This window comes from Oryx dammah, unplaced genomic scaffold (assembly GCF_014754425.2).
Source record: "Oryx dammah isolate SB20612 unplaced genomic scaffold, SCBI_Odam_1.1 HiC_scaffold_4, whole genome shotgun sequence".
Classification (NCBI taxonomy): domain Eukaryota; kingdom Metazoa; phylum Chordata; class Mammalia; order Artiodactyla; family Bovidae; genus Oryx; species Oryx dammah.
This window is the reverse complement of record NW_024070188.1, coordinates 61,278,377-61,304,989: the sequence shown is the minus strand read 5'-3', so window position 1 is coordinate 61,304,989 and position 26,613 is coordinate 61,278,377. Positions and strand designations below refer to the sequence as shown.

Sequence of the window (26,613 nt, the reverse complement as noted above, 5' to 3'; positions counted from 1 at the left end):
CCCATCACTTCACGGCAAAAAGATGAGGAAACAGTGTCAGACTTTATTTTTCTGGGCTGCAAAATCACTGCAGATGGTGACTACAGCCATGAAATTAAAAGACACTTGTTCCTTGGAAGGAAAGTTATGAACAACCCAGACAGCATATTAGAAAGCAGAGACATTACTTTGCCAACAAAGGTCCATCTCGTCAAAGTTATGGTTTTTCCAGTGGTCAGGTATGGATGTGAGAGTTGGATGATAAAGCTGAGCACCAAAGAACTGATGCTTTTGAACTGTGGTGTTGGAGAAGACTCTTGAGAGTCCCTTGGACTGCAAAGAGATCCAACCAATCCATCCTAAAGAAAATCAGTTCTGAATATTCATTGGAAGGACTGATGCTGAAGCTGAAACTCCAATACTTTGGCCACCTGATGCAAAGAACTGGCTCATTGGAAAAGACCCTGATGCTGGGGAAGATTGAAGGTGGGAGGAGAAGGGGCTGACAGAGGATGAGATGTTTGGATAGCATCACTGACTCAATGGACATGAGTTTGAGTAAACTCTGGGAGTTGGTGATGGACAGGGAGGCCTGGCCTGCTGCAGTCCATGGGGTTGCGAACTGAACTGAACTACCAGTGAGAAGAGGAAAGGGGAGGGGGCAACATAGGGGAAAGGGATTAAGAGGTAAAAACTATTATGTATAAAGTGAAAGTGAAAGTGAAGTCGCTCAGTCGTGTCCGACTCTTTGCAACCCCATGGACTGCAGCCTACCAGGCTCCTCCCTCCATGAGATTCTCCAGGCAAGAGTACTGGAGTGTGTTGCCATTTCCTTCACCAGGGGATCTTCCCGATTCAGGGATTGCACCCAGGTCTCCCGCATTCCAGGCAGATGCTTTAACCTCTGAGCCATCAGGGAAGCCCTAAGCTACAAAGATAGCTTGTACAACACAGGGAATAGAGCCAATATTTTATAATAACTATAAATGAAATATAACCTTAAATTATGAATCAGTATTTTATATACCTGTGATATACAATATTGCTCATCAATTATACTTCATTTAAAAAAAGTGGGGGGGAGTAAAGGGACTTCTGTGTTGGTCCAGTGGTTAAGACTTTGCCTTCCAAAGTTGGGGCTGGAGATTCCATCTCTGGTGGGGAGCTAAGGCCCCACGTGCCTTGTGACTAAAAAACCAAAACAAAACAGAAGCATAATTGTAACACATTCAATAAAGACTTTAGAAATGAACCACATCAAAAAAAAATCTTAAAAAGTAGGGGGCAATTGTGTGACTCGGCTTACATGAGATACGAGTCATCAAATGCATGGGGACAGAAAGAATGGCAGTTCCAGGGGCCTGAGGGACTAGGGAATTATTATTTAGTGGGAGCAGAGTTTCAGTTTTGCAACATGAAAAGAATTCTAGAGAGTGATAGTGGTGATGACTGCACAATGCAAATGTCTTCATACTACTGAAGTTAATACTGAAAGTGACAGTGAAGTCACTCAGTGGTGTCCGACCCTGCAATCCCATGGACTGTAGCCTGCAAGGCTCTTCTGTCCATGGGATTTCTTGGGCAAGAACACTGGAGTGGGTTGCCATTTCCTTCTCCAGGGGATCTTCCTGACCCAGGGATCAAACCCAGGTCTCCCGCACTGCAGGCAGACTCTTTACCCTCTGAGCCTCAGGGAAGCCCTGAACTTAATACTGCTATACACTAAAAAATGGTCAAGAGGGTAAATTTTATATTATGTGTATTTTGCCACAATTAAAAAAAATGAGGGAAAAGGAGCAAGGAAAATAGTAGTGGAGAGTAAAGGAGGCTGGTCGGAGACTGAAAAGCATTTCATCATTTCATACCCCCACCCTTCTTGCCACTATATCTGTATCATCCATGCAATGCTCAACTCTTTCAGCAAATGAGAAGAAAGAATCTCCCATGAGTAACACAATCCAGGGTCCATTATGCAAAAACAAGTTCAAGCAAACTGCAACTATTCTTTGCTCTAAATCCAGACCATAATTTCTCTCCAGGACTTTGCAGACTGAATTGACGAGGTGAAGTCTTATTCTGACCCTCTGTATAGGTGGCTCTATTGCTATTCATTTCTCTCCTTGCCAGGGAGTCATTATTCCTTACTCACCACTTGACCAGCTCCGAACCTGTGACGAGATTTTGTTACTTTTATCAACTGGTCTATTATCTCCTTTTGGGCATGAGCCAGACACAACAAAAGCCAATGTTTATGAGAAATATCATGCTAGACTAATTTGTTTTGATTGTAAAGATTTATGAGAGTGGAGAGTGATAGGTTAGTGTGATGTAACAGATGTCCTATCCCTGACGTGACATTTAATTCATCACTTGTGAGCGCTCCCTTCAAGACTAATTCAAGAAGATGTGACATGAGTGCCCTCACGTGAGTTTTTCAAGAGGCCCGGCAAGCTGTAACAAGACTTAATGAAAAATGACGCCATATCCTTGTTGAGTGGAACAAAAGCATCTGGGGAATTGCCTCAGGCATTGTTATTTATGCCAGCCTGACTTAACATCTTCATTAATAATCTTCCTGAAGACAGAATAAAAAGATGCTTGGGAGCTCTATTGGTGAAACCATATATGGAGATGAGCACCAGGAAAATGGCAGGAAATGCAAGGGGCTTGGAAGCTGGCTCAGAATAAAAGAAAATAGTGCACGCATTACAATCTTTCAGGGAGCTGTCATTATAAATAAAAGTATGTTCTGGCCAGAACTGTGTTGGAGGTGAGGGTACTCTGGTGGATTCCAGAGAAGAAGACAAGAAGGGCTGTATAGGGAGGGGGTATTAACATTTTTGAACCACACCTACTGTGTGCCTGGCATTTTACACGATCTCACTGAATTCTCACATAAATGTCTACCGTTTTAATCATTAACCCACAGATAATAAAACCCAGTCTAGATAGCATATTAAAAAGCAGAGACATTCCTTTGTCAACAAAGTTCCATCTAGTCAAGGCTATGGTTTTTCCGGTGGTCATGTATGGATGTGAGAGCTGGATTATGAAGAAAGCTGAGTGCTGAAGAATTGATGCTTTTGAATTGTGGTGGTGGAGAAGACTCTTGAGAGTCCCTTGGACTGCAAGGAGATCCAACCAGTCCATTCTGAAGGAGATCAGTCCTGGTTGTTCATTGGAAGGACTGATGTTGAAGCTGAAACTCTAATACTTTGGCCACTTGATGCGAAGAGCTGACTCATTTGAAAAGACCCTGATGCTGGGAAAGATTGAGGGCAGGAGGAGAAGGGGATGACGGAGGATGAGATGGTTGGATGGTATCACCAACTCAATGGACATGGGTTTGGATGGACTCTGGGAGTTGGTGATGGACAGGGAGGACTGGCATCCTACGGTTCATGGGGTCACAAAGAGTAGGACACGACTGAGTGACTGAACTGAACTGAACTGAATAAAGGTTTCTCTGAGAGTTTACACAGTTAGTCAGTAGCTGAGAAAGACCTTAAACCCAGGTGTGCCAGGCATCAAGACCTAAACTGCATACCCCCACTTGCTGCCTCGCCAGAGTTACCTCTGCTTGGCTACATCCAAGAATTCAGAGGCTTGACATTATAAACTGAGGAGTGCCTGCTGTTATACTTAATTTCCCCCCCAATCATCTACAGTTGCTGTTTTCAAAGAGTATGGTTGGGGACTTCCCTGGCAGTCCAAGGGCTGAGACTCTGTGCTTCCAATGATTAGGGAATTAAGATCTCACATGCCACGTGGCATAGTCCTCTCCTGAAAAATGATCTTTTGATCTATGGGTGATTGTTTTACTTAGATGTTAGTTTGTAAATCCACACTGGAATTCTTGCAACATACCCCCAAATTGGTGTCATTTCAAAAAATCGTATAGTTTGCATATGTTATAAGTTGAGTAGATTTAAATAGTCTTGGGGGAGAATTAATCATTCAGCCACTCTCAGCCCTCACATCTGAACAGTCTCTGAGTCCTGTTGATTATTCCATCATGGTATCACTTATACCCATCCCTTCCTTTCACCAAAGTGACCCTATTTTAGTGCTTTATTTTCCTTAATTCTCCTTTCTTCTATCCACCCTCCCCACAACTTCCACAATGTGAGTTATTTGACAAAAGTTTCTACCATCTCCCTAATCACTGGTTGAAATATAGCCTAAGGTTTTTTGAGCAGCTACTCATATGCCAGGTGCTGTGGTGGGCACTGGGAGTCCAAGAATGAATAAGACAATACTGCTGCTTTCAAAGAGCTCACCTAACTTCTCTCCTGCTCGCTCTAGCAGGAGAGAGCTGGCACAGTGCGATTGTGCCTTCTCCCATGCCCTGCTCCAAACCCTATGATGATTTCTTATTGGATAAGTTAGGCTTACCTCCTTAGCTCAGCATTCAATGCTTTCTAAAAATTGTCCCAACTATCATTTTGTTTCTATATGTTTGAGATAATTGAATACCATTACCTCTTCTTTCCTACAGAGGTCTTATCATTCAAATAAATTATACCATAGCAATAAAATAACTTATTATTGACAAAATTATTAAATTATTAATATATGAAAATGTCCTTTCCTTTTGCCACTTTCATGCCTTTCAAGGTGGTTTGTTTTCCTCAAACTCCTTTTCCTTTATGTTTCCTGATCAAACTAAAACCTGTCTTCCAGAGTTCAACTCAAATACTCGATCCACAAAGCCACCTGGAATCATCCAGCTAGAGAAGAACTTAGCTCTCCTCTTACAGCTTATAAGTCTTATGAGTCTTATAGCTCTCTCTCAGCATTCCTCAAGTCCAGAGGCCAGCTAGACTAAGTCCCATTGATGTGTGTGACAGCTGTGTATGTACTTCCTGTTCTTACTAGATTACAAATTACATGTCAGCAGGAAGCCTGTCTCATTCTTGCCATATCCACTCAACTCTATGCCTTGCACCAAGAAAGTACTTTCTATTAATTTGCTAAATAAATAGCTGAACAAATTACTTGATTTCATTGCACAAGTATACTGAAAACTCATTATGTTCCTAGCACTGTAATATGTCCTTAGAATATACCAGTGAAGAGAAGAGACAAAGAACTAGAGGTAGCAGGGATGGGGAGAGATAGATAATAAACAATAAACATAATAAATGCTTGGGAAAAAGTATAGCATCCAGAAGATAGCAGATGTATGGAAAGAGGGAAAAGTAGAGCAGAATAGTGGGAATTTGAGTCTTGGGGGTGGGGTGGGGAAGGGAAAGTGGTGAGAGATGAGATTAGAACAAAGACTTGAAGGCAGGAGAGAGCTAGCCATGCTGAAGAAGAAACTGTTCTGGAGAAAACAATTAAAGGAAAGGCCCCAAAGAGGGAGCACACAGCCACGAGGGCCGTGTGCAGTGAGGAAGGGGGACATGTCAGGCCAGGAGTTAGAGAGGTAATGCGAGACCCGATCACACGCGGCCTTGTGGCCATTGTAACGATTCTGATTTTCACTCTGAGAGAGACATGGATCCAGTGCAGCAGTTTGGGAGGAATGAAATTCTATGACTTTAAATGAGATCACTCTGGTTGCTATGTTGAGAATAGAGTCTGGTAGGGGATAAGAATAGAAAGAGGTGTGTGTGGGAGGGAGAGAGCAGTTATCCAGGCAAAAGTTGATAGAGGCTTGAACAAGGAAGGTGGGAGTGGGGAGAGTGGTTGATTTCTGTACCTGCTAAGGAGGACTCAGTGTTTCTGGCCTGAACAACTGGAAGGATGGTGTTGCTGTTACCTGAGACGGCAAAGCTGCAAGTGGAGCAGGTTAAAAGGAGTCTCATGGCTGTCTAGAATAAAGACAACATTTTCCAACTTCCTTACAATTAGGTGGGATCATTTGGCTAAATTCTGACCCATTAAATGTAAACAGAAATACTGTGTGGGATATTCAAGTAAGTTGTTTTAAAGGGAACAGTTTCAACTGGCAGAGGCTTCTTTTGCTTTATCCCTTTCTTTTTTCTCACTGTTTGGAATGTGGCAAGAATGGCTAGAGCTCCAGCAGCTATCTTGGGCAATGAGGACAAGTGTCACACCCTAGTGATAGAAGACTAAAGACTAAAAGGATGTTGGGTCCCTCATTCTTAACTTTGTGATGCCACCATGACTGCCCTGGACTGTCAACCTCCAAACCTCTTTTATGGAGGATAGAAATAAACATCTACCCTTGTTTAATAAGTCACTAACATACCTCATTATTTAAAATTACTTTATTATCATCCACATCATCTCCAAAGAGTTGATAGAATAATGCTGGGTATTTGCATAAGAATTTTAATAAAGGACTTTGTAATTCTAGAAAGGAGTGAGCAAAATGCCCTTAGTAAAGTCAGAAATGCATGTGTGTATGCACATGTCCACATACACAGGCACACACCCAAACACACACACACACAGACTTCTTATTTCTGAGATCAATTGTTGCCATCTACTAGGAAAGACTTCCCTGGTTCTCCAAACAGAACTGACAGGTCCCTCTTCTAGCTCCTCATTCCCAACCCAAGCTTCTATTGGAATATCCAAAACACCTTATAACAACTTTGCTCATGGGCCTTGCTCCTGTGTATGTATGTGCTAAGTTGCTTTATCGTGTCTGAGTCTTTGCAACTCTATGGACTGTAGCCCGCCAGGCTACTCTGTCCATGGGATTCTCCAGGCAAGAATACTGGAATGGGTTGCTGTGCCCTCCTCCAGGGGATCTTCCCCACCCAGGGATTGAATCTGCTGCTCCTGTGGCTCCTGTATTGCAGGCGGAACCTTTACCCCTGAACCACTGGGGAAGCCCAGTCTTGCTTCTACATGAGTAATTGTCACAGGTTCTTGTTCATTTACACTTAAAATTTGAGTTTTGAAAAACATATTCTCCCTATATTTTTTAAAATTGATATTTAAAATCATAAATTTCTATGGTGACAAAATATGTAATGTCCTGCCTATTTGTGGATATTGATATTTTAATATGAAACCATTATATCATTCTTTTATATATTAAATGTATCAGTCAGTTATGTCCAACTCTTTGCAACCTCATGGGCTATAGCTTGCCAGATTCCTCTGTCCATGGGATTTTCCAGGCAAGAATACTGGAGTGGGTTGCTATTTCCTTCTCTAGGGGATCTTCCTGACCCAGGGATCAAACCACGGTCTCCTGCATTGCAGGCATATTCTTTATCATCTGAGCCACCAGGGAAGTCCCAAATGTATGCAAGGGAATCTAAATACCAATGGCATTTAGTGCCCACTTATCACCTATTTAAGAAAACACATGAATAATTTATTATTTAAGTAAAAAACAAGAAATTAATTCTTTTCCCTCTAGAACTAAATTATTATACTATTTCCCCATAAAATTTTATTTTAATGTAATATATTTTCACATGTGATATTCTTCAATCACCACCCTATCATATATCTCTGCAACAAAAATAAGTTTATAAACTGAAGTTTTAATTTAACAAATTTTCTTAACATCAGGCTCTAAGTAATAAATGTTTTTCCAGTTGGAGTTTACAATGTAATTATTATAGTAACTAACTGATCAAAATACATATATTTCAAATGTGGAAAAATTATGCTTGAGAATAAAAAATTTTGACAATGCCTCTATTCATGAGATAGCTGGGAACATTATAGTCCCTCAGTTATGGGAGATTTCCTTTAATATTTTTGGTTGTTTCTTTGGTATTTTTTCAAATGAGGGCAATATACTAATCAGCACAACTGGAGCAAGATGCAATATGCAGAATGGATAAGAGAAATGTCTTTGTTTTGAACAGTGGAAACAGGGTAATTATGAAAGAGGAGTGGAAAGCAGAGCTGGCTGGACTGTCCTGTGAGCATATTCCAGGCAGGCCAGTTTAAGGAGCTGAAAATGAGTTCTGTGAGCACTATTCATGCCTGTGCACCGTTTGGAAAGTCTTCGTGTGTCCCCAGGGGCACACAAGCCTGGTTTGAAGCTGCTGCCATACATGATTGCCATTGAGAACGAGGAGCGTATCTTATTCATCTTTGTGCCCCAGTATGTGGCACAGTGCCATTTAAATAAGTAAATATTTGTTGAATGGATACGGAGTAATTAACTTCCAAAACCCCAAAGTTCCCTAGCTGCAAAAGTTTAAGTAACTGTAAAAGTGACAGAGTCCTGTTAATTTTTTGGTCTGATAAAAGCCAGACTTGGAATTTTCTGTTGTGAAATCCTTAGACTTTGGTAAAAGCCAAAGAGATTTAAAAGTTACTATAGCAATGGCTCTCCCACTGTTTACTCACAGATGACCAGGATCAGGTAAGTGACTCCAGGAAGAACATAGAGTGGGTGAGTGCGTGCTCAGTTGCTTTAGTTGTGTCTGACTCTGTGTGACCCTATGGATTGCAGCCTGCCAGGCTCCTCTGTCCATGGGATCCTCCAGGCAAGGATGCTGGAGTGGGTTGCCATGCCCTCCTCCAGGAGATCTTCCCCACCCGGGGATCAATCCCGCTTCTATCTGCACTGGCAGGCAGATTCTTTACCACTAGCACCACCTAGGAAGCATCTATAAGAGGGAGAATTTGTCAATTGCAAGATAAACAAATATGAATGTGTCATCATAAAGAATTTTTCATAATGCTTCTCAGTCTTCATAGTACACTTGATGTAGGGAAGTAAGAATGCAGGAGGTAATCCCACAGGAGGTAATCCCACAGGAGGTAATCCCACAGGGGGTAATCCCACAGTAGTAACAAGTAGTAACAAGTGACTACTAAATGGACAGTGTGGGTAGATGCCTTCTGGTCTGTGTGCTGCTGATTCTGTCAGATTTTCACTCTGGGTCCCTGTGTGTGCTCACTACTGGCAGTATTCCTGATTTCTCAAGGCTACTCAGGTTCTGCCTTTCTTGCTGCATGGGTCCAGTCTGTGTATCCATCCACTTACTCTTTCAGCAAACCTCCCACCACCCAACAAACATTCACTGAGCATGAGGACTGTGCCAAGTGCTAAGCATACAGCAGTGGAAAAGGTAGGTGCTGAGAAACTTTCAGACTGTGGGGGATATGGATGTCGAATCAGGAAATGGCTATTTCCAGAGACAAACATCATGACAGAGGAAGTGAGAGAGGACTGTGAAATCATATAGGAGGGGGTATGGAAGATGGATGTTTAAAGAAAGAGATGGCTTTCAGGAGGAAGATATGTCCAAGTTGAGATCAAAAAAGTGAGTGAGTTAGAGAGGAATCGGGGAATGCAGGCAATAGAGAGGGAGTGCATTTCATTAAAACAGGCAGGAGGAACATGTGTATGAAGACCTGGAGCAAGGACCACACTTTAGTTCTTCCTTCCCCGTTTTATTTTTTAATTAAAAAAAATTTTTTTTGACCATGCAGCATGTGAACTGAACCCAACCAGGGACTGAATCCACTCCTGCTGCATTGGGAGCCTGGAGTCTTAACCACTGGACTGCCAGGGAAGTCCTTCTATTTTTTAATCATTAGAAATGATCACATTCTAACATACCATGTATTTTACTTATTTTTCTGATTCCCCTAGTAGAAAGCAGGCATGTTTATTTGTTTTGTTCATCTTCTGTATTGCCGTTGCCTGGCACACACGTTGGCTCTGAGATTCTTTTTTTTTTTTTTTTTTTTTTTTTTTGGCTCTGAGATTCTGAGAGTAGTTCAGACTGGATGATACACAGAGTCTGGGAGAGGCATGGTGGGAAGTGGAGCTGGAAAGTGTGGTGAGGGTCAGATCATAATGAGGCTTGTAAACTGGGTTAAGATGTTTGGACTTAATCCTGAGGGCAGTGGGATTTTAAGCAGGTATCTAAGTGTCACAGTTGAGTTTTAGGAGCTCATTCTGGCTGCACAGTGGAGGAAGGGTTGGAGCCAGGCAAGGCTGAGTGTAGACGAGAGGATGAAAGATTCTGGTGCCTTGCACTTGGGGACGATCAGGGGTGAGCAGGCTGGGAGGTACTGGTGTTTCATAAGGAGGTTATCTTTGTCTTTCTTAACAAAAGGGGGTGGTTCTGGTCTTATAGGCTCACTGAGTTTCACAGCAGCTCAAAGACCAGTATCAGCAAAAGATGGAATGAAAAAAGAAGAAAATCATTAGAAATGCTCATGGAGACCTGAACACAGGATGAGATGACACCACTTTAATACCCATTGAAATCCCAGCCCCATTTTGGGATCCCACAGTATGGACATCATCTGTCTACCTCCAGAAGCATCAGCTCAACAATTTCACATCATCCCAGTGACAATGTGTTCTGGTATCACAAACTCTTCATACTTGTAGTCTTAATAATTTTCATCGTAAAGTTGAAAGAGTGAACATCCACCTTTGTGGCAACAAAACCTATCAGAATTTATTTTGAACAAAATAAAACCCTTCAAACCCCAACTACAAAACCTTTATTTCCTCTTTTATCTGAATAATCAAGTATTATCCACCCGAAGAACAAAACAATCCCTTTGTTCCAGAATAACAACACATCTGGCATTTAATAAACCACCAACACAGGTTTTCAAATTAAATCAAGAGTCTATTTGTCAAAGAGAATCTGGCAGAGCAGATTTGCTATCATACAAAGCGGCTTTAAACTGCTGTTATTTTTTTCTCCTATTTACTGGACACTTTCTTTGATTAAAATACTTAGACTGATGTTGATAAACTGAATGTGGTGTACAACAAGACTCAGACTTAATTATACCTTTTCAACCAGTGGAGGCAGGAAGAAAAACAACAACAGGAACATAGTCTGTGTTTTCATTTTTAATTGCTCACGAAACTGGGAAGCAAGACTCCAGAAGATAATGAAGTCACTGAGTTCCTCCCTAACAAGCCCAGTGGTCTCCTTGGTGATGCTGCCAGAGCCCCAGCTCAGGAGGTCTCAGGGGAACAGAAACTCCTTGAGTCCTGAATAAGACCTTGGGCCTTGAAGAAACTCTAGCTCTGCCATATTTACTGCCTGCTGGAAGATGTCTTTCTCTTGTTTGATCTGCATCTGCCAAAGATACTGCTCTGAGGGCAAGGAGCCTGGATGGACACTGAACTGCTGTCCATGGGGCAGGCCTGGGTTCATTCAGATCAGGGCCATGGAGGTGCCCACAACAGCGACCTCATGATTAACAGCAGAAAGTTAAGGAAACAGAAAATCAAATTTGAACCTCCTTTTCACAATTTTCACTCTACTTGCCCCAAACACCTTTCATGCTGCAAAAATTATGGAGTTACATATAATTCTTGCAGTTGCTTGTTAGGGCAGTGGTCATAGGATCATGTGGGAGGAACATGTCTCCTGGCTCTGTCAACTTTGTATTTACAGTTCAGAGTCATTAAGAATAAAAAGTGGTTAAAAATGCTGGCTTCTTCTAAGTGCTTATGATAAATGACTAAGAAAAATGATTATAAACCTCTGCAAGACAAGTAGGGAATGCAATAAATATGATGCTTCATGGAACAATTATTTTATTCATTGGGTTGCTCTGTCAATAGTTAATATGAAGTTGGACTCTATCAAAAGCAATTAAAATTTTTATATGTTTTATTACAAGATACTGAATATAGTTCCCTGTGCTATACATCCTCATTGCTTATCTATTTTATACATAGTGGTTTATATCAGATGACCCCAAACTCCAAATTTATCCTAGCCTTCCCCTTTGGTAACCATAAGTTTGTTTTCTATGTCTGTGAGTCTGTTTCTGCTTTGTAAATAAGTTCATTGGTATCATATTCTAGATTTTGAATTGAACTGAAAGCAATCCCTTTTATAAATGTAACAAGCAATATCATATCTGATTTAATGTTTATTTTGAAAAACTGCTGAACCTACATGTTGGAAGATTGGAGGGTGGAGGGACAGAGAAAATAGTTCTCAACTGTATCGCTCACATGCTCTTAGGCACCCTCTTAGTTCACCACAGACACCTGGACTGCTTCCAGTCTGATGAGAGAGGTGCCAGGTGGAAACGCCTTTATGGTCTTCATGTTGAACTTGGGTTGGCAGTTCAGCCAGTGAGTCTGACCCAGACGGAGGACAATGGGAGAGAGTCCTCTGGCCTGGCCTTCACTCCAGCTGCCCTGACTCTCTTTATCTCAGGGCAGAAGCACAGGCTGGGCCTTATGCAATGATCTTCTTATTTATTAGAACTAAAAGAGTACAGCCAACAAAAGGAGGGAGAGGAAGCCCTCTTCCATTTTATCTCATTTATAGTAATTCTGGATTGTACACAGTCACGCACAGGGCGTTCTCAAAGCCACATAATTCCTGGCATAACTTCTTGGTTATTCTTGTTGACTAAATGTGTCTGCATGTACAGTTTTTGTTTATATATATATGTGTATATATATATATATATATGCATATGTACTGGGCTTCCCACCTGGCACTAGTGGTAAAGAATCTGCCTGCCAACGCAGGAGATGTAAGAAACTTGGGTTTGATCCCTGGGTTGGGAAGATGCCCTGGAGGAGGGCATGGCAACCCACTCCAGTATTCTTGCCTGGAGAATCCCATGGACAAAGAAGCCTGGCGGGCTACAGTCTGTTGGGTTTCAAAGAGTCAGACACTCACACATGATATTATTGCTTGCATGCACCCATTATGTAATATATATATGTGTATATGTGTGTATATATATACAGTATATGTGTGTATATATATATATTTTTTTTTCACTCATTATCACAGTTATTATTTTCTGAATCTATAACTCATTTTAAAACATGAATATAAGTTATGGATCCCCTTTCTAGAAACATGTATATAGGAGGTACATCATCTGAAAATCTGCATATAGTTTCCCAAAATCTCATTTATGTCTCAACCAACAGGCCATGGTAGGCTAAAAGGCTATATTTCCAAAGATTTTTAAATATCATGTGTTTTTAATGGCCTTATTGAGTTGCTATTTTATATAACATGATTTTTTTTCTTGAAATTGAAAACCGAAAGAGTTATGCCAGTTCCTCATTGACCACTTAATGCAGACGGAAGACTTTCTGACCCAAGTCATGTTCCGTACAACTAATCTACAGGGTCTATCAAAGAGAGAATATACATTTCATCATAATATGCCCAAGTCATTGAGCTGAGGGTAAGGGCCACTCATGACAGGACTACGCCCAACTCAAGGCCATGGAAACAGTCCATTTGCAGTTCCTCTGGATTGTGGGTTGGCATCCCCAAAGTACACTGGCTTGTGCTGCCTTTAGGGTTACACTCTCTGCCCTGCTACTCAAAATGTTACTTACACTTCAGGACAATATTTATATCACTCTTTTGCCATGAAGGGTTTTTTTTTTTTTTTTTTTTAATTTTCAGAAACCATATACAGAATCAATTTCTCTTTTGCCTCTGTCTTTCCATCACGTTTTGTTTGTAGCTAGCCACTATAGAGTACTTAGCAAAGGCTCTCCCACTTTAAGCTACTTGTCTCCTGCTGGAGGCCCTGGAGGAGAGTTCTTAGCTTCCTGCACATTGTCGGTGATTAGCCACTTTGGGTCGGGAGATAGAAGTCTTGAGTCCTAATTCCAGCCCTGCCATTAATTAGCTGCTTATTATAAGGAAGTGTTACTCAGTCGTGTCCGACTGTTTGCAACCTTATGAACTGTAGCCCTGCCAGGCTCCTCTAACCATGGGATTCTCTGTGCAAGAATACTGGAGTGGGTAACCACTCCCTTCGCCAGGGGATCTTCCCTACCCATGGATTGAACCCAGGTCTCCTGCTTTGCAGGCAAATTCTTTACCATCTGAGCCACCATGGGAGCTCACTTAAATTTAATAGCAATTTTCTTTTTTCTGGAAAATAGGTATGACGATAGTACCTACCTAACTGGGCTACTGTGAAGATTAAATAATATAATAGATAAAATCATTTAGCCAGTGTTTGAATCATAGTCTGACTCTTGCAGGTCTTCCCTGGTGGCTCAAAGCATAAAGCGGCTGACTGTAATGCAGGAGACCTGGGTTTGATCCCTGGGTCAGGAAGATCCCCTGGAGAAGGAAATGGCAACCCACTCCAGTATTCTTGCCTGAAGAATCCCATGGACGGAGGAGCCTGGTAGGTGCAGTCCAGTGGGTCACAAAGAGTCAGACACAACTGAGGGACTTCACTTTCTGAGTCATAGTAAGTGCTGAATAAAGATTAGTTATACAATTCATTGAACTGAATTAAAAAAAATCTTTTGGGCTGTGCTGCACAGCATGTGGGATCTTAGTTCCCCGACCATTCCCTGCTTTGGCAGAATGGAGTCTTAACCACTGTACCACCAAAGAAGTCCCTGAACTGAATTTTAAAAAGAGTTTTCTTTCTCTTTTAGGAGTTTCTTCATATAGTCAATAAGAAATGGTGTTTGATAAGCAATGGTATATAGCCAAATGTAAAAGCCATCATATTTTTTTGGATGTAATTAAGATCTCATATTATTTTCAGGTCCTTTTAATAATTTTACTTTTAATATATAAAGTCCAATTTGGCTGATAAAAGTTTTATACTTTTATACTAGACAGCTCTAGGATATTGGAAGTATCTTTATGACATTAAGTGATACTGTTTTGTTTTCTACACTATTCCTAAATTAAAGACATGGATCTCTGGCCTTCAAGAGAGTCCAAGACTGTTTGAGCAGGGGACTGATGAAGTTAATATCTTGAATGTGGTTTTTAGTCTTCTATGCCAATTTCTGTCTAGTCATTAGCCAAAAGATCCTTCTCTTTACTATTGAGGATCAGGCCAGACAGTTGAGATGCATAAATTCACTGCTAGAAAAAAAAAAAATCTCAGTTTATTGTTGTAACATCTTTGTATACAAAGAACAGCATGGGTATTTATTCTTCAGAGACTTTTAAAAAAGTTGTTTCTATGTAAGTATACAGAGGTATATATGTATATCTTTGGCTAACTCCTCTAATGTTTTTCAAACTGGGATTAAGTTTTCTTGGATTTTGCACATTTTGAGCATCTCAGTTTGCACCAATGTTCAAGGGCAGGGATTATATTTTATTTATCTTTGTACTCCTCAGTTCAGTTCAGTTCAGTTGCTCAGTCATGTCCAACTCTTTGCAACCCCATGAACTGCAGCACACCAGGCCTCCCTGTCCATCACCAACTCCCGGAGTTCACTCAAACTCATGTCCATCGAGTTGGTGATGCCATCCAGCCATCTCATCCTCTGTCGTCCCCTTTTCCTCCTGCCCCCAATCCCTCCCAGCATTAGAGTCTTTTCCAATGAGTCAACTCTTCGCATGAGGTGGCCAAAGTACTGAAGTTTCAGCTTTAGCACCATTCCTTCCAAAGAAATCCCAGGGCTGATCTCCTTTAGAATGGACTGGTTGGATCTCCTTACAACCCAAAGGACTCTCAAGAGTCTTCTCCAACACCACAGTTCAAAAGCATCAATTCTTCAGCACTCAGCTTTCTTCATAGTCCAACTCTCACATCCATACACGACCAATGGAAAAACCATAGCCTTGACTAGACAGACCTTTGTTGGCAAAGTAATGTCTCTGCTTCTGAATATGCTATCTAGGTTGCTCATAACTATTCTTCCAAGGAGTAAGCGTCTTTTAATTTCATGGCTGCAGTCACCATCTGCAGTGATTTTGGAGCCCCCCAAAATAAAGTCTGACACTGTTTCCACTGTTTCCCCATCTATTTCCTATGGAGTGATGGGACCAGATGCCATGATCTTAGTTTTCTGAACGTTGAGCTTTAAGCCAACTTTTTCACTCTCCTCTTTCACTTTAATCAAGAGGCTTTTTAGTTCCTCTTCACTTTCTGCCATAAGGGTGGTGTCATCTGCATATCTGAGGTTATTGATATTTCTTCCGGCAATCTTGATCCCAGCTTGTGCTTCTTCCAGCCCAGCGTTTCTCATGATGTACTCTGCATATAAGTTAAATAAGCAGGGTGACAATATACAGCCTTGAGGTACTCCTTTTCTTATTTGGAACCAGTCTGTTGTTCCATGTCCAGTTCTAACTGTTGCTTCCTGACCTGCATACAGATTTCTCAAGAGGCAGGTCAGGTGGTCTAGATACTAATATATCATCTGATGCATGTAATAAATAGTTGCTAGTTCAAAATATACATGTATGCTCTGCTGAAAAGGCTACAGAATTTGGTTATATTGGAATGTTTATACTTAACAAAAAGATGAACTATTATTAAAAATTACACTTTAAAAGTTTGAGTAAGGAATCCATTTTTTGAGACCATTTTTAGTATCTGAATAAGATAGATTGCAATATCTTTCTTTTGAGAATCATTTTTTGTTCATTAGCAGTGAGTAGTTAATTGATGAAATTCTACTTTTACTTTCTATTTTTTTTTGCATGTTTAACATCTGGCATATTTCTTTGTGACTTTGTGTCCAAACATTCATTCACTACATGTTTTATATATACTATTATACATGTCAAAGCACGGTTTTATGACCCTCATTTTTATGTACAAATCAGGCAGTAGAGTAGATACTCTCTTAAACTCCATTGATGTGATTTATTTGATGTTGAGAAATTAAAATTAGGCAAGCGTTTACTTTATATGAAATCTGCCTGAGATGCAGAAGACCTGGGTTCGATCCCTGGGCTGGGAAGATCCCGTGGAGAAGGGACGAGTTACCCGTTCCAGTATTCGCCTGGAGAATTCCATGGACTATAGTCCATGGGGTTGCAAAGATTTGGACATGACTGAGTGACTTTCACTTTACATTATATGGAAGTAGTTCAAGCAGCCAGTTCTGTTACTTTATAGTCTTTGTTTAAAGACATTTGAAAAGTCAGATTTAAAACATGACAAGAACAGAAAATCTATTTGGGAGCTTTCATTTCAGTCATTCATTTTTTCCCCTGGTCATATGTTTATGCTTTTCCCAAGCAATACATTTAGCTTCTGAGATAGTCTAGTAAGTTTAGTTCTAATTTTTATTTTCTTTGTTTAGTTTTTAGAACTGGACATGGAACAACAAGACTGGTCCCAAATAGGAAAAAAAGTACATCAAGGCTGTATATTGTCACCCTGCTTATTTATATTATATGCAGAGTACATCATGAGAAATGTTGGGCTGGAGGAAGCACAAGCTGGAATCAAGATTGCTGGGAGAATTATCAATAACCTCAGATATGCAGATGACACCACCCTTATGGCAGAAAGTGAAGAAGAACTAAGAGCCTCTTGATGAAAGTGAAAGAGGAGAGTGAAAAAGTTGGCTTAAAGCTCAACATTCAGAAAACTAGGATCATGGCATCTGGTCCCATCACTTCATAGGAAATAGATGGGGAAACAGGGGCAACAGTGGAAACAGTGGCTAACTTTACTTTTCTGGGGTCCAAAATCACTGCAGATGGTGATTGCAGCCATGAAATTAAAAGATGCTTACTCCTTGGAAGGAAAGTTATGACCAACCTGCTGCTGCTAAGTCACTTCAGTTGTGTCCGACTCTGTGCGACCCCATAGTTAGCAGCCCACCAGGCTCCCCCGTCCCTGGGATTCTCCAGGCAAGAACACTGGAGTGGGTTGCCATTTCCTTCTCCAATGCATGAAAGTGAAAAGTGAAAGTGAAGTCGCTCAGTTGTGTCCGACCCTCAGTGACCCCATGGACAGCATATTAAAAAGCAGAGACATTACTTTGTCAACAAAGGTCCATCTAGTCAAGGCTATGGTTTTTCCAGTAGTCATGCATGGATGTGAGATTTGGACTATAAAGAAAGCTGAGTGCTGAAGAATTGATGCTTTTGAACTGTGGTGTTGAAGAAGACTTTTGAGAGTGTCTTGGACTGCAAGGAGATCCAACCAGTTCATCCTAAAGGAGATCAGTCCTGCATGTTCATTGGAAGGACTGATGCTAAAGCTGAAACTCCAATAGTTTGGCCACCTGATGCAAAGAGCTGACTTATTGGAAAATACCCTGATGCTGGGAAGTATTGAGGGCAGGAAGAGAAGGGGACAACAGAGGATGAGATGGTTGGATGGCATCACCAACTCAATGGACATGGGTTTGGGCAGACTCTGGGAGTTGGTAATGGACAGGGAGGCCTGGCTTGCTGCAGTTCATGGGGTTGCAAAGAGTCGGACATGACTGAGTGAACTGAACATCGTCAAGTTTTTCTAAATTCTGTCATCCTATCCTCTCTTTATGGTCATTACTACCCTAGCTTCAGGTACTGGCTGACAGCCCAAGAGAGCCCAGTGCTGAAGTATGTACCAGGGGGATTCATAAACCTTGGTATTCCACTTCCTATATGGACCAAAAGCTAATCAGATGAATGGGAAAAGGCTTTCTTGCATGTTCCAGCTGTGCTTTATTGGAAATTAATGCATCCTCAAGCTCTACCATCTTATATAACACATCTGTTTTCTGGGAATTCTTCAGAAATTTTTCCTGCACTGATTTTTTTTATTTTTTTTTAACCGAAAGAGATCTACTACAGTTGAGATCAATGACTCCCTTGTAGGCAATGATTTTGTTAATGACAACCAAAGGTCTTCTAAAAACTGTGTTGAAAATTCTGGGAATAATTCATTTATGATTTAGGGTATTAATGTCTGAAGGAATATCAGAGATAAGAGTTCTTCAGGTCAAACTACTAGTGTTGCTGAAATATTTTATAACAACAAAGTATGCTTATTGTCTTTGATAATATACCTTTGTCTCAGAAGCCAAAAAAGTTCAGAATACAGTCAATATTTTACAATAACTATAAATGAAGTATAGTCTATAAAATTTTGAACCACTATATTGTATACCTAAAACTAATATCATATTGTAAGTCAACCATACTCCAACAAAAAAAATTAAAATGTGATTAACAAATGGTCCTAGAGATGTAACATAAATCTGAATAAGAATTATACCTGGGAAGTATAATTTATAGAAGTTCTACAAGGACTGGCTTTAACTGGCCATTATATACTAGATGATTCCCATGGAGACAGATAGTCTCAGACCATGAGAAGGCAGACTCAGGAATCCTGTTCGACCTAGGACAATTTCAAACCTGCTTTGGAGCAAACTGAATTCCTTGAATATCCTTGCAAACTAATTTTATCTTCTGAACCTATTTCAAATCCATGCTGTTTGGCTGTGGTCATCACTAAGGCTGACCCTGAATGAAGGCTATTTCCAAGAGTGAGATTCACGCTCCAGTACTAGGCCTAAACCAGTTCACCATAATGTATCTTGTTGCCTTTCTTACCTGATATAGGTTGGCGAGGTGGTGGTTCGTTTTGATCAGAAATGGCTGGTTCACCCCTGGATGGTCCACATCGTGGGCTGCTGCAGCCAGTAGTCCAAGCATGATATCCAGAGGCGTGAGGAAGCTGGCAAGCTGTTAAAAAACGGAGTTGGGAGATTGATTGGTATATTTCCCAAAATAAGCTAGTCTTTGTTTTGGCTAAATCACATGGAATGAATCATCATATTAGTATCGTTCAGGCCTGTCAGTCAGACCTTAACCTTCTGAAGCTGTCAGTAAGGTAACAGCCCCATGAAATTTCAGGAAAGAAGAAAGCACTGGGAGGAAAATAACTCAGCAAATCAAATTGTGTAGCTCATCCCGGTAGCCTCCTCTTCCTGCTGCTACTCTTGTCGTGTTTTGCTGTTGTAAAAGCACTAACTGTTGGCAACACTGCTCTCTATGGTGGGTGGGGACAGGCAGAGTCTAGTCAGCCTTGCTCCCAGGAAAGCTGTAAGTGAAGGAAAAAGTTGAAGCCAAAGTGATGGGCATATTAAAAAAATCACTTTTGTATATCATTCATCCAATATATCATTGCCACTTCTTTGAATATGAAATCAATAGTGGACTGGATTACAAAATTTGCATATTTCTCCAATGTGTAATAGAGTGAGGCAATGTGTGAGAAGCTGTCATTTTTTTTTTTTTTTTTGGTTAGCTAAGGAAACAAGCAGGAAAATGGGAATCTAGCACTAACTTTAAATATACAACTGTGATATATTACAATTTTCAAATTACTTAAGGATTAAATTAAAAAACCTTTAAGTTCTTTGGGATATTTTATAAGGATGAGGCATACCCAGTTTTGTCTTGGGAATGACTGTATATTTAGTGGTTGATGTTAAAACTGATTGAACTAAACAGAGTCTTGGACTGAGGTATCATTTTCCAAAAACCCGAACAAAACTCATCCGATATGTTATACCAGCTAGGTTTTATATGGCTAAGAAATGTTTAGGTTTTGAGTAACAAGCATTATCATCATGTTTAAAATTTTTGATTAATACATTGCATCTGGGTATACTTTTAAGATGCCTTTGATGTACACAGGTTCTCTTGGGCTGGAATCAGGATGTCTAGTTGCCTCACTAGGAAGTGGAACTTGGGTCTTGAATTTTAATTCTACTTGCTAATCAAAAAACATGAGCTGAGGGACTTTTCCTAGAAAACTTCAGTGCTGGTACTAGGTGTGACATAGTTTTAAGTCAAAAGCAGCTAACTTTTGTGATTGTTGAAAATATCTAAGATGCAGATTGTCATAGAGAGGGTTATTTTTGTCCTAATGCAGCCTTGAAAATATATAAATTATAGAAGGGAACCTCTGAAAATTTACTTTCTTTCATGACTATTATACTTTCTTTCTTACTTACTTTCTTTCATGATTTCAGAGCTGATATTGCAACCTTTTTAAAATTTTTCTTTAAAAGATTTTTTTGATGTCAACCATTTTTTAAAAGTCTTTATTGAATTTATTACAATATTGCTTCTGTTTTATGTTTTTATTTTTATTTTTTTTGGCCTTGATGCATGTGTAAGCTTAGTTCCCCGACCAGGAATCAAACCTGAACTCTCTGCTTTGGAAGGCAAAACCCCAACCACTGGATAGCCAGAGAAGTCCATGAACCCTTCATATAAGCAATTTGTATTCATGCTATAAATGACTCATAACCCAGTTGCTCTGTTATGTCAGGCGATCTGGGGCCCCGCAGGCAGTTTACCTGGTGTTTCCAGGTGGCCAGGGGGACAGTGGTCTTGCCTTACCTTTGGCTCCTTTAGGTAGCAATGCATGGCCTGGGTGACATCGGCCGCATGAACAGCATTGTGATACGGGTTTTGGCTGTGGTAATCTTCTTGAACCATGACTAGGAGGTAAACAGATAACTCAATCAGCTAAAAACAAAACACAAAGGACACACGAGCTCAGACTTGTTGAAGGTCTCTTTTGCTTAAAAATAGCAGCGACTCCCAAATGCGCAACACGGGGATGCCTTAGAAATGAATGTAGTTTGCCAGCTTGGCAGTTCTACTGGGTTGTTAGAGGAGAAGAGGGAGAGGGAGGAGGGAAGAAAGGCTAGAAGGATTTGTGAGGCCCTTGGGATTCCTCACCACCTTCATAAATCACCTCTTTTTGGCAGTCATGAAGGCTCCCATTCATAGGAAAAATAAATATGTGGGAAAAGGACAGCTTTATTTCACATTATAGTTTAATTAAGTTTGCTGCCATTTATGAATAATATGCCATAAAAGAGGCTTCCTTTTGAAAAGCCCTGCTCTCATCCAAAGATAGCTTTATCACTTAAATAACAAATACAGACCAGAGCAAACCTTGGGATTCTTCAGGTGGAAATTCACTGATCCAACTGAGGAATCCTTAGATTTATTTCTATCTTATTCAGATCAAATGATTATCTTTCATGCCCTTCCAATCTAAGGACGAGAGTGCTCTTGATACCAGAGACATAATGCAATTTTGTTTGCAATTTACAGAAACCACTTGCCTGTTTCAGCAAAGTTAACCAAGGCAGTGCCTAAGATGCAGTATATTCAGTGTGTATAGAACGTCCTGATTTTCAAGTGTGGCCATATTCTCTCAGCCCAGCCTATGACTTTGGCTGTAGATTCTGGTGTTATTTCTGTCACTGACTCTAGCTTTTTCACACATACTCTGGTGTGCACACATGCTCAAAGTATCTGCATTCTCCTTCTTTAGACAAATTGAAATTATTTGGCTCCCTTCATGGGGATTACTTCACTCACTCTCTCTCAACACAATTAGCTTGAGGTTATTTGTGTTTCTGGAATGAGCCTTGCTCTGGCTGGTTTCCAGTATTCCTGTTGTGCCACATGTACGTTTTATTCAGCAGGTTTATCTTACTATTATATGTAAATCCTGGCTCTATTACTTATGTATATTGGGAAAGTTACTTAGCCAAGTTTCCTTCATTTCCTCCTCCATAAAGTAGGGATAATAGTAGCTTTGATCTCAAAGGCATACTGTAAGGATTAAATGGGTTAATATATGCAAGTTCTTAGAAGAGTTCCCAGCATGTGTAAACACCATATAAGCCTGGTGGCTGCTGCTGTTGTTATCACCATCATGATTATTTTATTCTTGATGTATCAAGTCAGCTTTCAAATTCAAAGCACTGCCACGTGGCAAGTCAAAGAAGTCAAGAACATGCTAAGAGGCAGAGGACAGTTATTTGGTGATTAATAATGGACCAAGGACGGCTCACTGGTAAAGAGTCAGCTGTCAAGGCAGGAGATGTGGGTTCGACCTCTGGTCTGCGAAGATCCCACATGCAGCAGAGCAGCGAGGCCGGTGAGCCACAACCACTGAGCCGGTGCTCTGGAGCCTGCGGACCGCAACTACTGAACCCACACGCAACAACTACTGAAGCCTATGGGCCCTGGAGCCCATGCTCTGCAACGAGAGAAGGCCTTGCACTCTAACTAGAGCAAAGCCTGAGCAGCAACAAAGACCCAGCACAGCCAAAATAAACAAACAAATAAAAATATAAAAAATGTGCCCTGGATAATTCACTGGAAGATAAATAAGCAGATACATAAAGTCAAATGAGAGCTGGGACTGCTTTTTGATGAAAAAGTGATGGTGCAGTTGGGTGGAAAGATGGTGGGCTTTCAAATCCAACAGACCTGAGCTTGGATGGAGGCTCTGCCAATTACAATTTGTTGACCTTGAGCAAGTTACAAAATTTCTTTGTACTTCTCCTTATCCATGGGTCAAATATTGATAACACTCAACTTGCAGAGGTACTGAAACTGTTAGAAATAACATACCCAAAACACTGCCTACAATGTGTGCTGTCTACATAGGGAAAGTGAAAGTGAAGTGGCCCAGACTCTTTGCAACCCCATGGACTGTAGCCTACCAGGCTCCTCTGTCCATGGGATTTTCCAGGCAATAGCACTGGAGTGGATTGCCGTTTCCTTCTCCAGGGGATCTTCCCAACCCAGGGATTGAACCCAGGTTTCCCGCATTGTAGACAGACGCTTTACCATCTGAGCCACCAGGGAAGTCCATATACACAGTAGTTTTCTTCTCATTAAAAAAAAAGCCTATTGAATATTTCAACAACTCATGTCCCGAGTGGCATTATTGAGGAGTACTTTGCTTGGGTTTTGTTAATATATGAGCAGATCAGTAACTTCTCTGACAGTTATCTGCTCTTGGTGGTTGTCTTTACATTGTAGTTGTTCAGTTGCTAGGTCATGTCCGACTCTTTTGTGACCCCATGGACTGTAAACCTGCCAGGCTCCTCTGTTCATGGGATTTCCCAGGCAAGAATACTGGAGTGGATTGCCATCTCCTTCTCCAGGGAATCTTCCTGACACAAGGATTGAATCTGTGTCATTGGCATTGCAGGTAGATTTTTTACTGTTGAACCATCAGCAAAGTCCCTGTCTTCACATAGCCTTTATATTTTAAGCCTAAGCATAACTAATATTTTTTAATAATTTAAATAGATAAACTATATTTTAAAATGAAGATGGATAATTTAAGACTAATATGAGGTCTTCATCTACCGTGCTGTGGCTCTTACCACTTTGTAGTAAACAGTATTGTAGACTGCCATTATTCATGAGAAATGGAGTAGAAATGTGGAAAAAAGGACTTACCTAAAAATCTGTGTAAGGTCACCATATCTAACTTGAAGTGGTGAATGAGTCCATGGGTGTTGAAGAGGTGGCACAGCAATGTTACCAGGCTGTTCCCTATAGAAAAACAGTCAGCTGCTTTAATTCATTTTCATTACTATTAAAATATCAAGACAGACAATAGGATCCAAAATTTCTGTAATGAAAGTTCTCTGATAGAATCATTTCTTTTCCTCTTTAGATCTGAAATTATCCAAGTACAAAGGATATTATTATTATGATCTGGTCCCAGGTTTTCTCTTACTGCACAAGAAAAATTAACTCAGACATTTCCCCAATACCACAGGCAATGAAAACATGAAGAGTTAAAAGGAGCCTGCCTATAGCAGTACCAGGGATACATACTCACGCATGTGTGTGCGTGCGTGCGTGTGTGTGCTTATGTATTTGTATGGGTATTTTAAAAAATGTGCAGTTTAATGGTCACTGAAAATGTGTCTTAAGTTGCTTCCAAATGATTTTTACATTTATAGGGGTATCTAAGCCACCATATTGCCTACTCTTCCTTTGGAAAATCACTCAAGATGAGATTTGACCATGAGATACTTTGTAACTGAAGTCAGTAGAGGTGCAAAACTGAAGCTACAATAACTTGTTAAGCATTCAAAAAATATTGTTCACTAGAGAATAAGGACTTTGAACTTTAAAAACATTGTAGAGTTTATGAAAGACTGAAATGGACTAAGAAAAGGACTGGTATCTTAAATGGAAAACTATGTGTTGCTTAAGCACACTCATCCAGGGTATCTGATTCTATGTGTTTTTATAGCTTTCATTATCTTTGAGCTATTTCACAAGAATCAAAATTTTAGATAACCAATATCACTGCAGACGAATTTTGTCTGTATACATTAAAATGAAATTAGAGGGAAATACAATTGATTTTCCCCTCCCAGTTTCCCAGGTATTGACAAATTTATTTCAGCATTTCTTACTGCTTACATATATATGACTCTTTGAATTTTCCTTTGAACTAGCTGTAGCATTTTACTGAATCTGTAACTAATTTAATTAAATAAAATCATTGACATATTCATTTCATATTTTTGTGAGTTGTGATTATACTCTTTTTTTAACAAAGAGCATTGAACTAATTCTTTTGTTCACGGTTAATTTCATGTACTGGTCCCCATCTCTCAATTGACTTGAGCAAAGTGAGACACAAGATTATGAGATACATCCCTATATGGTCTAGCTTTCACCGTGTAAAGCTCATTTTTCAGGCTCCCCAGGTGGCGCTGGTGGTAAACAATCCACCTGCTAATGCAGGAGACAAAAGAGACGTGGGTTCCATCCCTGGGTGGGGAAGATCCCCTGGAGGAGGAAATGGCAACCCACTCCAGTATTCTTGCCTGGAGAATCTCATGGACAGAAGAGCCTGGTGGGTTACAGTCCACGGGGTCACAAAGAGTCAGACACGGCTGAAGAGACTTAGCACGCATGCACACAAAGCTCAGTTTCAGGGTTTGAGGCTGTATCTCTCCACTTCGTGTTGTTTGTCAGGAATAGAATGGGAAGGAAATCTTCTGTAATCACTTAAAACACAATCCTGGTATATGATGAGTGTGTGCGTGCTAACCACGCAGTTGTGTCAGACTCTGTGCAACCCTATGGACTGCAACACACCAGGCTCCTCTGACAATGGGGTTCTCCAGGCAAGAATACTGGAGTGGTTGCCATGTCCTCCTCCAGGGGATCTTCCCAACCCAGGGATCAAACCCCGTCTCTTACGTCTCCTGCGTTGGCAGGTGGGTTCTTTACCACTGGCACCACCTGGCAAGGCCATGGTAGATGATGGTCAGCATTAAATGTGATGTCTTTTACTGATTCCCTATGATCAGATTTGTTTAATGAGCAGTTAAAAATACAATAGGATCTTATTATTTTCTTAAGAGAAACCTCTATAGGAACAAGAATTTTAAAAGTGGAGCCAATAAGAATTTTACTTCTCCCTTCAGCTGCACTCTAAGCTTCTGTACTCTATTCTCAGCAATTATTTTCTTCTCATGATGCCAAGCATATCTGAACAATACCTGCAAAGGGGCAGACTCACTCACTTAATAAAAGTGCAAAACCATTGGCTCCAGTAAGAGTCAGGACTGATCAGATATGATTTTATGTTCCCAGTTTTCATCAACTAAGAACGAATGACCTCGTTTTGCATGTGGCTGAAGTATTATGCAAGGAAAGATCTAATCTGTGCTTTTTAAATGCTTTTGGAGTCATCAAGACAAGAAGGAAATTGTATTAAGATTTCAAGTCCAAATTCAACCCTTATTCTTCATCTGAACTAATTTCCCTTTGCCCTGGCCCTTCTAGAATGGCTGCAGATTTATGAACGTGGGAAAAGAAAGAAATAAAGAATAACAGTGTTTAAAAATAAATTTTGTTTTTCACAAAATTAATCCCATTTTATGGTGTGTATTTTAGTGAAAATTCTTTTGGGTGACTTACCATTTGTCAAGCGATCAAACAAGAAAATGTCAAAGTCCCACATTCCCACTTTGGAGAGCATGTGCTGAAAAGGCAAACAAAAAACAGCACTCAGATGAATCATATTGGAGACCCAAACATTTACTTTGAGACACAGTGAATTAAAGAATTAAACAGTTGAAAATAGTGTACTACTATCTATGTACAACTGGTTTTCAGTAAAACAAATCTTACTCCACTCCCTAATAATAACAACAGTGTTAAAGGGACAGGTTCCGGA

At 40.4% G+C, this 26,613-nt stretch overlaps 1 protein-coding gene across 3 annotated transcripts in view; it reads right to left on the bottom strand.

Moving 5' to 3' along the window:
• Positions 1–26,613, bottom strand: part of PDE7B (phosphodiesterase 7B) — a 357,194-nt gene that overhangs the window by 22,144 nt on the left and 308,437 nt on the right. For all 3 annotated transcript variants that reach the window (XM_040239308.1, XM_040239309.1, XM_040239307.1), the window contains 4 exons: positions 26,355–26,418; positions 23,862–23,957; positions 20,982–21,082; positions 19,182–19,313 (listed from right to left, as the gene is read on the bottom strand). In XM_040239308.1, coding sequence (XP_040095242.1) covers positions 19,182–19,313; positions 20,982–21,082; positions 23,862–23,957; positions 26,355–26,418 — 393 coding nt within the window. The remainder of the gene's footprint in view (positions 1–19,181; positions 19,314–20,981; positions 21,083–23,861; positions 23,958–26,354; positions 26,419–26,613) is intronic.